Raw genomic sequence first — 12,803 nt, 5'->3', positions numbered from 1 at the left:
ACATAATAGAGGAAAATTTCCCAGGCCTTGCTAAAAATCTAGATATCCAGGTACAAGAAGCTCGAAGGACTCCTGGGAGATTCATTGCAAACAGGAAGACACCATGACACACAGTTATCTGCTGACCAAAATAACCACCAAAGAGGCCCTCCTACGAGCTGTAAGAAGAAAGCAGCAGGTAACCTACAAAGGAAAACCCATCTAAATAGTGGCAGACTTCTCAAACGAAACCTTACAAGCAAGAAAAGACTGGGGCCCCATTCTCACTCTTCTCAAACAGAATAATGCACAGCCTAAAATGTTGTACCCTTCGAAAGTAAATTTCGTATACAAAGGAGAAATAAAGACCTTCTCAGAACTGAGGAAATTCATTAAGAATGGACCCGCCCTCCAGGAAATACTCAAAACAGTGTTACACAGGGATCAGCACAATAAACACAAATATAAAATCATCCAAAAGCTAAAGGTCAAAGGTCAGATGCCAGAATTGCTCAAGAGAGTAAACAAAGCAACAAAGTTCAACTCAACAGGATAAACAGAAATGTGCCACACTTATCAATTCTCTAACTAAATGTGAATGGCTTGAACTGCCCACTAAAGAGATACAGGCTGGCAGAATGGATAAAAATACAGAAGGCAAGTATCTGCTATCTTCAGGAAACACATCTAACCCACAAGGATGCATTCAGACTCAAAGTGAAGGGGTGGAAAACAATATTTCAAGCAAATGGAAGCCAAAAGAAAGCTGGTGTGGCAGTTCTGATTTCAGATAACTTAGTCTTCAAATCAATAAAAGTAATGAAAGACAAAGAGGGTCACTATATAATGGTGAAGGGTATAATTCAACAAGAAGACATAACAATTCTTAATATTTATGCACCTAACTCAGGTGTACCCAGATTCAAAAAGCAAAGGCTACTTGATCTAAACAAAATGATAAACAGTAACACCATAATAGCCAGAGACTTTATCATCCTGCTTACAGAACAGGACAGATCCTCCAAACAGAAAATTAACAAAGAAACAATGCACTTAAACAGAACTCTAGAACAAACGGGCCTGACTGACATATACAGAACAATTTACGCCCAAACCACTGAATATATGTTTTTCTCATCACCTCATGGGACATTCTCTAAGACTGATCATATCCTAGGCCACAAAGCATGTCTCAAAAAATTAAACAAACAAAACAAAAAACACAGAAATTATACCATGCATCTTCTCAGACCATGGTGGAATAAAATAAGAAATTAACTCCAACAGAAACTCTCATCTCTGCCCAAAGTCATGGAAACTAAATAACCTTCTGCTGAACAACTATTACATTAAGGAGGAAATCAAGATGGAAATCAAAAGATTCTTTGAACTAAATGACAAAGGAGACAAGTTATCTGTGGGACACATCTAAAGCAGTCTTGAGAGGAAAATTTGTATCCATAAATGCTTACATCCAAAAGACAGAGTGATCATGAATAAACCATGTAATGAATCATCTCAAAGAACTGGAAAAGGCCAAACAAACTGACCCCAAACCCAGCAGAAGAAGTAAATGATCAGAGCAGAACCTTTAGTTCTGAAATTGATAACAAAAAAGCTATAATGGAAGATTAATAAAAACAAAATGTTGATTCTTTGAAAAAGTAAAATTGACACACCTCTGGCTAGATTAATGAGAAGCAGAAAAGAAAGAACTCTAATTAGCTCCACCACAAATGAAAAAGTGGAAATTACAACTGATGCCACAGAAATATAAAATATCATCTATGAATACTATAAAAACATCCATGCACATAAACTGGAAAATTTGGAGGAAATGGACAAATTATTAGAAACACACAGCTTCCCTAGGCTCAATCAGGAAGAAATAAAATTCCTGAACAGACCAATAGTAAGTCCCAAAATTGAAACAGCAATAAAAAACCTTCCCGAAAGGAAAAGTCCTGAACCAGATGGTTTCACACCCGAATTTTACCAGACCTACAAAGAAAAACTGGTGCCTACCCTGCAGAAATTATTCCACAACAGTGAGAAGGAAGGAATCTTCCTCAACATGTTTTATGAAGCCAACATCACACTGATACCAAAACCAGGAAAGGAAGCAAGAAAACTATAGACCAATATCCCTTATGAATATAGATGCAAAAATTCTCAAAGAAAATCCTAGCAAACCAAATTCAGGTGCTTATCAAAAAAATAATTCATCATGACCAAGTGGGCTTCATCGCAGAGTTGTAAGATGGTTCAACATATGCAAATCTATAAATGTAATTCAACCATAAATAGAAGCAAAACCAAAGACCATGTGATCCTCTCAATAAAGGCAGAAGAAACATTTGACAAAATTCAACACCCTTTTACGATAAGGATGTGTAAGAAAACAGGCACAGATGGGACTTACCTAAAAAATGATACTAGCCATGTATGACAAACCCACAGCCAACATCATATTGAATGGGGAAAAATTGAAAGCATTCCCACTTAGAACTAGAACCAGACAAGGTTGCTCTCTATCACCAATGTATTCAACATAGTGCTGGAAGTCCTAGCCACAGCAATCAGACAAGAGAAGCAAACCAAGGGCATCCAAATGGAAGTAGAAGAGGTCAAACTATCACTCTTTGCTGAGAATATGATCTTATATCTAGAAAACCCCAAAGATTCTGCCACGACACTACTGGAATTGATAAACAAATTCAGCAAAGTCTTAGGTTACAAAATCAATGTACAGAAATCAGTAGCATTCCTATATGCCAACAAGAGTCAAACAGAGAATGAAATCAAAGACTCAATACACTTCATAATACCAACAAAGAAAATAAAGTACCTACGAATATATTTAACTAAGGATGTGAAGGACCTCTACAGGGAGAATTATGAAACACAGAGGAAGGAAATAGCAGAGGACGTAAACAGGTGGAAAACCATACCATGCTCATGGGTCAGCAGAATCAACATTGTTAAAATGTCTATACTACCCAAAGTGATCTACAGATTCAATGCAATCCCTATTAAAATATCAACATCATTTTTCACAGATATAGAAAAAATAATTCTACACTTATATGGAAAGAAAGAAGACCTGGTATAGAAAAAGCAATTTTATGTAAAAAGAATGAATTGGAAGGTATCAATTTAATAGTCTTCAAGATATACTACAAGGCTACAGTAACCAAAGCAGCTTGGTATTGGCACAAGAACAAAGACATAGACCAATGGAACAGAACTGAGAACCCAGATATAAATCATCCTCATATAGCCATCTAATCTTTGACAAAGCAGACAAAAATATACACTAGGGAAAAGAATCATTCAATAAATTGTCCTGGGAAAATTGGATAGCCGCATGTAGAAGACTGAAACAGAATCCGCACCTCTCACTTCTCACAAAAGTCAGTTCATGATGGAGAACAGACTTAAACCTAAGAGATGAAACCACAAGAATTCTAGAAGAAAACATCTGAAAAACTCTTATAGACACTGGCCTAGGCAAACAATTTATGACGAAGACCCCCAAAGCGATCACAACATCAACATAAATAAATAAATATGAGACCCAATTAAATTAACCCTTTGCACTCGCTTGCTTTTTTCTCGATTCCTTTATTCTACTTGGGATTTAATTTTTTAAATACCCCAGATTTTACAAAGCGTGGCAGTAGAATAAAACCTGGAGTTTCTTTTCATACAAACTTATTTATTTGGATTTTTTAATATTTCAAATTATTGATACATTCAAAGAGTAATTTTAATCTCTATAATTTTTGCTAACCAAGTCACACTCGACATCCGAGTGCAAAGGGTTAAAAATCTTCTGCAGAGCCAAGGAAACTATCACGACAGCAAACAGACAATCTACAGAATGGGAGAAAATATTCATATGCTACACATCTGATAAAGTGCTGATAACTAGAATCTATATAGAATTCAGGAAAATCAGCAAGAAAAAAATCAAAGAACCCTATCAAAAAGTGGGCAAAGGACATGAACAGAAACTTTTCAAAACAAGAAAGACTAATGGCTAACAAACATGAAAAAATGCTCAACATCGCTAATCATCAGGGAAATGCAAATCAAAACCTCAAGGAGATATCACTTATCTCCAGTAAGAATGGCTTTTATCAAAAAGCCCTAAAACAATAAATTTTGGTATAGCTGTGGAGAGATAGGAACATTCATACATTGCTGGTGGGACTGCAAACTAGTACAAACTCTGTGGAAAGCAATATGGAGATACCTCAAAGAGCTACAAGTAGAACTACCATTTGATCCAGCAATCCCATTACTGGGCATATACCCAAAAGAACAAAAGACATTCTATAAAAAAGACACTTGCACTCAAATGTTTCTAGCAGCACAATTCACAATTGCAAAGATGTGGAAACAACCCAAGTGCCCATCAATTCATGAGTGGATTAATAAAATGTGGCATATATATACCATAGAGTTCTACTCAGCCACAAAAAACGATGGTGACATAGCACCTCCTGTATTATGCTGCATACAACTGGAACCCATTCTACTAAGTATCCCAAGAATGGGAAAACAAGCACCACATGTACTCACCAGCAAATTGGTTTTAACTGATCAACACTTAAGTGCACATATAACAACAACATTAATAGGGTGTTGGGCAGATGTCAGGGGTGAAGAGGGGATGAGTATATACACACCTAACGGGTGCAGTGCGCACCATCTGGGGGATGGACATGCTTGAAGTTCTGACTTGGGTGGGGCAAGGGCAATATATAATATATGTAACCTAAACATTTGTACCCCCATAATATGCAGAAATAAAAAGAAAATATAAAAGAGTAACAAACAAAAAAGATGTAAAAGTAACAAAAAAGATGTAAAATTAAACCCCACACAGTGGGAGAGAATTTTGCAAATCATATTTGATAAGGGACTAGTACCTAAAATACATGAAGAACTTTTACAACTTAATGATAAAAAGAAACCCCAACTAAAAAATGGGCAAGTCATCTAAGTATTGAATGTACAGGTTTTGCATATACTGAAGACAAGTAACACTGAATTTATCCATATCAATAAAACATCCCTCAGTTTTTATTACAGTTTTTACAAACAATTTACATAATGTTCTTGATTATAATAAAATATTCTGCATATTGGGCAAAAAAATGAATGGATGCTAAAGATCACCAGATACAGAGAAGGTATCTAGCAGATCAATAAAGACAGATTAAACAATCAGTATAGTGTAACAGGATAAAATAAAAAAAAATTTTAAGATGTGTAAGGTTTTTAAAAATTCACCTTCTGTATACTCTGCTCAAGAGTATATCTATACGCTATTAATATAATGGAGTAAAACCAGAAAGAGGAAATAGCCAACATAAGCAAGAGACAAAGGGAACTCCCAAGCTAATGATGATGGGAGAGACTCCAGGGTCACCCTGTGCCCCAGAGCAACCAGTCAGTATTAGAGCAGGACAACACAGAATTCACTGAAGAAAACAGAAAATGAACCCAAAAGATAACAAATACATATGAATGTTCTGAACAGAGATTTGCACTCCTGAAGGAAGACAACAGGATGAATTACAGACTGAAATGTAGAACCAAGCAAGTGACAAAACAAAGCGACTAACTCTAGGGAAAACAAAAGCGTACAAGAAAGAAAGTGTAGTCAGTCACACAGCACTGACTCAACTGAATGATATTAATGAAGTCATAAAAATGGAAACATTAAATAATTTAAGGACACATAATGATATAACTGAACTCTGCTAGAAAGAAAGGAAAGAGCAAAACCCCTGCATATAGCTGAGCAGCTTGAGCTCTGTGGAAGGTGCCAAGTGATCTGCATCACAGCCCCAGATCCACACCAGGCTGCTCTACTTGCTGGAGGAAGAACATATTTTCCTAATCCACACAAAGGCAGGACAGGGGCTACCATAGGCCTGGGGAGACCAAACATAGGTGTGTTTTCAGAGTGCAAGTCTTTCTCTCCCACAATTAATGGATATACAGTCATGTGCTGCATAATGACGTCTCAGTCAATGGCAGGCTTCTCATACAACAGTGGTCTCGTAAGATTATAACACCGTATTTTTTACTGTATCTTTTCTACTTTAGATATACAAATACTTACCACTGCATTATATTGATAATTGCCTACAGTGTTCAACACAGTAACATGCTATACAGTTTTGTACCCTAAGAGTAACAGGCTACACCATATAGCCTCTGAGTGTACTAGGCTCTACCACCTAGTTTTTGTGTAAGCATACTCTGTGATGTTCGTATTATAATGAAATCAGTTAATGACACATTTCCTAGACTATATCCTCGTCATAAAGTGATGTGTAACTGTAATACAAAGTGAGAAAGAAAAAAAAATGAGAAATAATGGTATAAGCAAGTTCCTTAGAAAAACAAGAGGTAAATATCAGAAAAAAAGTTAAAGAAATAGAAAGTACCTCTAGAGAGCAGGAATGTGGGGTGAGAAGGGTAGCATGGAAGATTCCAGTTTTTCTTATAAAAATTTTAAATTATACATGTCTAATTAAAAGAACCTATCAGTAAAATTTAATATAGTAACTGATTAGAGGAAAAAAGTCATGATTATCTCAATAGATACAGAAAAAAGTGTTTGATAACATTTAATACTCTGATTTAAGAAACTACCACAAATTTCCCTTAGCAAACTAGGAAGAGAAAGGAATATCTGCAGTTCAATACAGGTTATCTCTTACTTTTTAAGGTATGGGAAAGAAGGCCACTGTTACCACTGCTATTCAACACTGACTACAAACTGGCCTAGCCAATATATTAAGAAAATAAACAGTAAAAAAAAAAAAAAAGGAAAAAAAAGACAGAAACAAAAACTCTCTGGTACCTACACATGAATCTATTAAAAGATATGCAATATCAATCTCCCAGCTGTGATACTGTACTAGTTATGCAAGACATTACCATTGGGGGAAACTGGGTAAAGGGTATAAGGAATCTCTCTGTAGTACTTCTCACAACTGTATGTGCATCTACAAATACTTCCAAATAACAAGTAGAAAACAAAAGAGTGCCTTTATAACAAAAATTATGTAACTTTATTGTAGGAAATAAAAGACCCAGTGTACAAGTGATATACTATATATATGGGTGGTGAGACTTAGTAATAGCAAGACACCAATTCTCCCACAAAGTAATCCTTAAATTCAATGCATATCTAATAAAAAAAACAAACAGATATTTTGGTCAAATTTGATCATCTAAACCTAAACTCATAGTGAAGAAGAGAGCCAAGAACTGCCTAGACAATTTTAAGAACAAGGAGGTGAAAGGACTCATTCTAGTCAAGGTTTATTATAAAGCTATGGTATTTATGAGAGTCAGGCCCTGGCACATGGAGAGAAAAATATACCAAAAGAATAGAAATAAAAGCCAGAAATGGATCCTTTGTAAGGGAACTTGGTATACAACAGAAGGGACATTCCAATCAGCAGGTAAAAACTGGACTATACAACTAATAATGTTGGGACAACTGACCATCATATGGAAAACAGTTAAGTTAGACCTTTGGGGTAGAAAAGGATTTCTTAACACCTCAAAAGAACAAACTACAAGATAAAATACTGGTAAGTTTGATTTTAGAATGCATAAAACTTTTATAAGACTAAAGAGATCCACAGAAGGAAAAAAGCCTCTCTTAGATCAGATCAGAATTAGAAGAATGTACTCAGGAGAATAATTCACATCACATTTTTAAACAAAATACTAAATGTCTTCAAGGGAACAGGCATATGCAATAAAACTATAAATATAAACAAAAGAAAGACATCTACTAACTTGAAGACACTGGTTATCTTGTATGGGAGGAAAGAGTAAATGATGGATGGGAAAGAGATTCTTGTTTTTTTGTAAAGACAGGATCTTGCTATTGCCCAGGCTGGTCTCAAACTCCCAGCCTCAAGTTATCCTCTCACCTTAGTCTCCCAAAGTGATAGGGTTTCAGGTGTGAGCCACTGCAGCGGCTCCAAGAAAAGAATTTCTTAAACTGTATTTGTAAATGTTTTCTTTTTAAGAATAGATTTGATGTAAAGACAGCAAAACATTAATGCCTATCAATTCGGGGGATGGTTACATAGTTGTGTGATATTTTCTGTATTATTAAAATACTTAATTAACAAAAACACCTACAATAAAGCAAAGATAACTAATGGGATTAAAAATAAAAAATAGATCAGATTTGGAAATAAGGAGGGAAATGGTATAAGCAAGTTAAAGTTCCATAATTCATATTTGGAGGATCAACGGGTATCGCCTATAGTTGATGAACCAAGAAACAGTAGTGTAACCATGCTATTAATATCTAGAGTTATCAAAGTAACCTATAACAGATCTAAAATCAGAAACAAACTAGGTGGAGAAAAGCATGAGTCTGTCTTTTATTTTAAGTGTGCTTGACCAATTAAAAGATTAACATGAGCGTGCATTAGTTTGAAAAAACAAAAGATGTTTTTGGAAAAAAGAGCAAATGTTAATGCTCAAATTGAAGACTTAAAAAATGCCCATACTATCCCTAGAAGAAATTTTTTTACTGGGAACTATTGACCATTTAAAAGATTAACATGTACATACATTAGTTTGAAGGAAAAAAAACGGGTTTTTTTAGAAAAAAAGAGCAAATGTTAATGCTCAAATTGAAGACCTAAAAAAAGCCCATACTATCCCTAGAAGAATTTTTTTTTAAATTGGGAACTAAAGTAGTTAGCTATTCCCAAGAATTTCTAAATGTTTTATTTCAGTTATTAAAGGAATACTATATAAGCTACCATATACTGTAGCAAATATACCTACAGGAAACCAAATACAAGTTCTTCAAGTAGCAAAATCAATTTACCCTGAAACTATATTATAGTTGAGAGCGGGATGGTCTTTTGGGACAGGAGGAACGAGAGGTTCTGGTTGCCACTCTTCAATCAGTTCTTCCTTTTCCTACAGGAGAAAGAGAGTTAAAATACAGTGCAGTGCTAGTCACCTCACATTGACTTCAGCAATATCTAAACAGTTTCTTGTAATAAGAAAGTCATAATGAATATACTGTTAGAAATACCATGTCTAGCTGCTGTGGCTAGAATGAAAACCCAATTGCTCTTGAGTTCTGTGCACTAACACCCTCGCCTATTTCCTCATAACAAGTGAAATGATCTTTTTCCAATAACTTGACAATTTATGAAAATTTTATTTCTCTACTGAGCAATTTTTTTCCTTATACACAACACATCAAAATTCAATTTGGAGTGGGTGTTGAGTAGGATTCTTTCAAATGTCAAATCTCTTTTAAGAAGACCACAGGGGAAACTTTCCCTCAGGCTTCAGAAACAGTTGTACTTTTCCCGAGCAACTCCTGTAACCTTCATATGAACATTCACAATACAGTAGTTGTCCATGCTTCCATCTATCTGTGAAATGGCTACTCACCCCTAGCAAAGTACACAGGGCCAAACTACGGTATTCCTCTAGGTATTGACTATATCCCTAGCTTTCCCCTTATTTTGCCTACCCTGATATTTCATTTCCCTTGATTTCCTTACACTACAGAAAACATTTTAACATAACATAGTTGAGCCACAACAAATTCTTTTGGAAAAATGTAGCAACTGTAATGACACATCAAGTAATAAAATAGAGATTTAGTGTCTTACCTTGACCGTAAGATCAGATCGTTCTTGTAATTTGTAGGTTTTAGAGAAAAGGAGTCTGACTATCCAGAGTATTAGAATTCCTTCCAAAATAAGATGGTAAGCAGGAGCCTAAGAGTAAATCAAAAATAAAACAATAAAAGAAATGAAACATACACTTCCAAAACCTGTACATAAAAGTTTAACACCTGCATATACTGCCTCCCATGACTTTTAACCTATTACTTCTTACAATTTACTTTCAAAGCTCCCTTAATTTCTACTTATTCCTTTTCCCATTTCTAATAGCAGGCAATTTCTTCTTCATATGAAAAACCTCTAATATTTTCAGCTTTTAAAACTTCTATACAACTGTATTAACTCCCCTAAAAAAAAAAGAAAAAAAAAAAAACTTCTGCAGGAATAAAAATTAAAATTTAAAAAATAAAATCCAACACAGAACCTCAATATCTAAAACAATATCAACTATCAGATCCTTTAGGTAATTTAAATTTTTACCTGTGGGAAATGACTATAACAAAACATTTCACAGCTTAACAAGCCTTCTATCAATTTCATCTAACCATAGATAAGTTAATACAGTCATGTGGAAACCAGTTTCCACAATTCTTAAAGTTCTGTGCATCTTGCACTCTCTGAATCCCTGATAAACTTCTTTTAATCCTTCTTGGGATATGGCAGAGGAAAAAAATGTGATAATGTTTAAATGCTTAAAGGAATAGAAGGTCTTGTTTCTACCACAGTTCCCCAAAAGTATATAGTGTTTTCCACTCAATAGGCATAAAGATACTTTATCCTCAGATCTTCTTTTCAACTGTATGTTTTCTGGATAAAGGCTAGGCTGACTTTTTTGTTTTATGTAAACAGACATTAGTGTTGTACACGTGGAAGATTTCAGATATCAACTAAACCCCCAGTCAGTCATGGAGTACTCTACTCCAATTGGTTACCCTTGGAAAAATCACATAAAAGAGGCATTTGGAAATGTAAACACAAATTATTTTCAAATATTAGAAAGAAAGAAAATGATAATGATTCACATTTAAAAAACAAATCAGAATTTGGAGACTGGAAAACTGCTGACAAATTTGTATGCAAACCTTCAAGTCAATGCATAACTAACTTTAAACCATATACATATGCTACATACACACACAGTTATTTCTTTTTGGGGTACATTATACAAGACTCCTCAAGTTCTACATACAAAGCACATCAGAATTAGGTCAAGAAGTCTCTTTAAGATGATTTTTAAAATTTTCTGATCCTCTTGAATATAATTCATTGAGGAATAAGTCTAAATACCCTTTTAGTTTTCTAAATAATTGGATTCTAGCAGGCAAACATCTGCCCAAGCCACTAGTTAAACAGCCTGTACCACAAAGAAATCACTATAAGAAAAGTTGAGAAACTATTTATCTAGAATTAATAAAAATCACAAATGCCACTTCTTTTCCTCCTTAGGAAATGTAATATACAGGAGGTGTTCTCCCAAGTCTCACTGTTGGACAATTTCAGAGTATGAGAAGTTACCCAGTCAAACAGTCTTCAAAAAGGGAGCAAGCAACATAAGACATAAGACAATTAACTTCTAAAAAAAATCACTTAAAAAAATCATTCCATTTTAGTGGCCCTTCTAGTTGATTGAATTAAACTAATACTGCACATTACTTAAACAATATGTGAGGACAGGAGAGAGCCACAATTGCTTTCTTAGCTATTTTTCGAGAAAATAATTCCTCAATGTCTTGCAATGGAAGACACCATCCTTAAGCCTGCCAGTAAACAGTACTATTAAGTTTCACTAAAAAATTATCAAAAGAAAAGTAAAATTCACTTTAAATGAATGTATGTTCTAAAAACCACAGGGCCTTTTACCTGTTTCTTGTCTGTGCGGTTCAATACAGTAGTCACTATTCACATGTGGCTACTTAAATTTTTATTTAAGTTAAAAATAATAGCCATACATGGTTAGGGACTACTGTACCTCGTAAATAGAAGGCGCAGAAAGTGCTACAGGACGGCGCGGGGAATATCAGGTGTTAAATGAACATTCTCTGACATTGTAAGTGCATATTATCTGAAATAGCTAGCCTTTTAAAAAACTGTTAGCTCTTCTTTCTTTACAAATTTACTAAAATAGCTGTATCTTTATATGAAAGAAAATGGGATCTATGCGGAAGAATGACAAACTATTTTTTATTCCTAAATCCTAAATCACTCGATTTCCCGCGCCCCCTCCCACGTGTTCCTTTCCTGCGCTCCGACAGGACCGAAGACCGGGAACCGGGAACCGGGAATCGGGAACCGGCCGCCAGTCCCTTCTTACACTTTGCCGCTGGGACTGGGAGCCCCCAGGATCTCTTCCAGCGAGAGACGCTGAGTCGCTGTGGGGCGGGACCGAGCCAACCCGGCTGAGGCCTCCACAAATCCACACGCGCCGTCCTACCCTCCCCAGGGCTGGGTGTAGTCATGGGCCTCTAGGGCGGCGGTGCCCACCTCGTAGAGCGCCTGTACCATCTCCACCAGCACCCACTGCTCCGCCGTGGTCGCCATCGTCTCCAGGAATTTCTTCCGGAAGGCGGGCCACAGGTACGTCTGAAACAGCCCGCGGCGCGGCTCAGTGACGTCTTCGCCTTTGCTGGGGCGGGGCGGCTTACTGGACGCGCTTCTTCGCGCTTGCGCACTGACTGGCGGGTGGGACTCAACGTGGCCAGATGCTCCAAGTATCGTTTATGGCTTGTCACTGATGTGCCAGGCCCCCTGCTGGACTCGGGATGGAGGGAGTAATAGTAAATGGCTTTTGCTTTGGCAGTCAGTTGAGCACAGAGATAAGAAATCCAGTTGTGCATTATGATTAAAAAATAAAGAACTATACACAAAAACAGCCAACTCTTACATAGCACTTACAATGTGTAAAGCATAGTCTAAGGCTTTGCGGTTATTAAGTCATAGAGCAGTTTGGTGCTGAACCTTTTAGCGCCTTCGTGTGCACATGCAAACTATGCACATGCATGCACACTCACACGCTTAATTGGATTGGATTTCTTAAATATAATTGGGGCCCACATAAATATATGATCATGTGTAATTTTATCTGCAACTTACTTTTTTCTTATTTGTTTTTCTAGC

At 36.1% G+C, this 12,803-nt stretch overlaps 1 protein-coding gene across 1 annotated transcript in view; it reads right to left on the bottom strand.

Moving 5' to 3' along the window:
• Window positions 1–12,326, bottom strand: part of SPTLC1 (serine palmitoyltransferase long chain base subunit 1) — a 76,074-nt gene extending 63,748 nt beyond the window's left edge. The window contains exons 1-3 of the mRNA XM_012773836.2: window positions 12,171–12,326; window positions 9,675–9,782; window positions 8,870–8,964 (exon numbers count right to left, since the gene is read on the bottom strand). Coding sequence (XP_012629290.1) covers window positions 8,870–8,964; window positions 9,675–9,782; window positions 12,171–12,227 — 260 coding nt within the window. The 5' untranslated portion in view covers window positions 12,228–12,326. The remainder of the gene's footprint in view (window positions 1–8,869; window positions 8,965–9,674; window positions 9,783–12,170) is intronic.
• Between the last annotated feature and the right edge of the window lie 477 nt (window positions 12,327–12,803).

This window comes from Microcebus murinus, chromosome 12 (genome assembly GCF_040939455.1).
Source record: "Microcebus murinus isolate Inina chromosome 12, M.murinus_Inina_mat1.0, whole genome shotgun sequence".
Taxonomy (NCBI): domain Eukaryota; kingdom Metazoa; phylum Chordata; class Mammalia; order Primates; family Cheirogaleidae; genus Microcebus; species Microcebus murinus.
The sequence above is the reverse complement of the archived record's forward strand: the minus strand, read 5'-3'. Positions and strand labels throughout refer to the sequence as shown.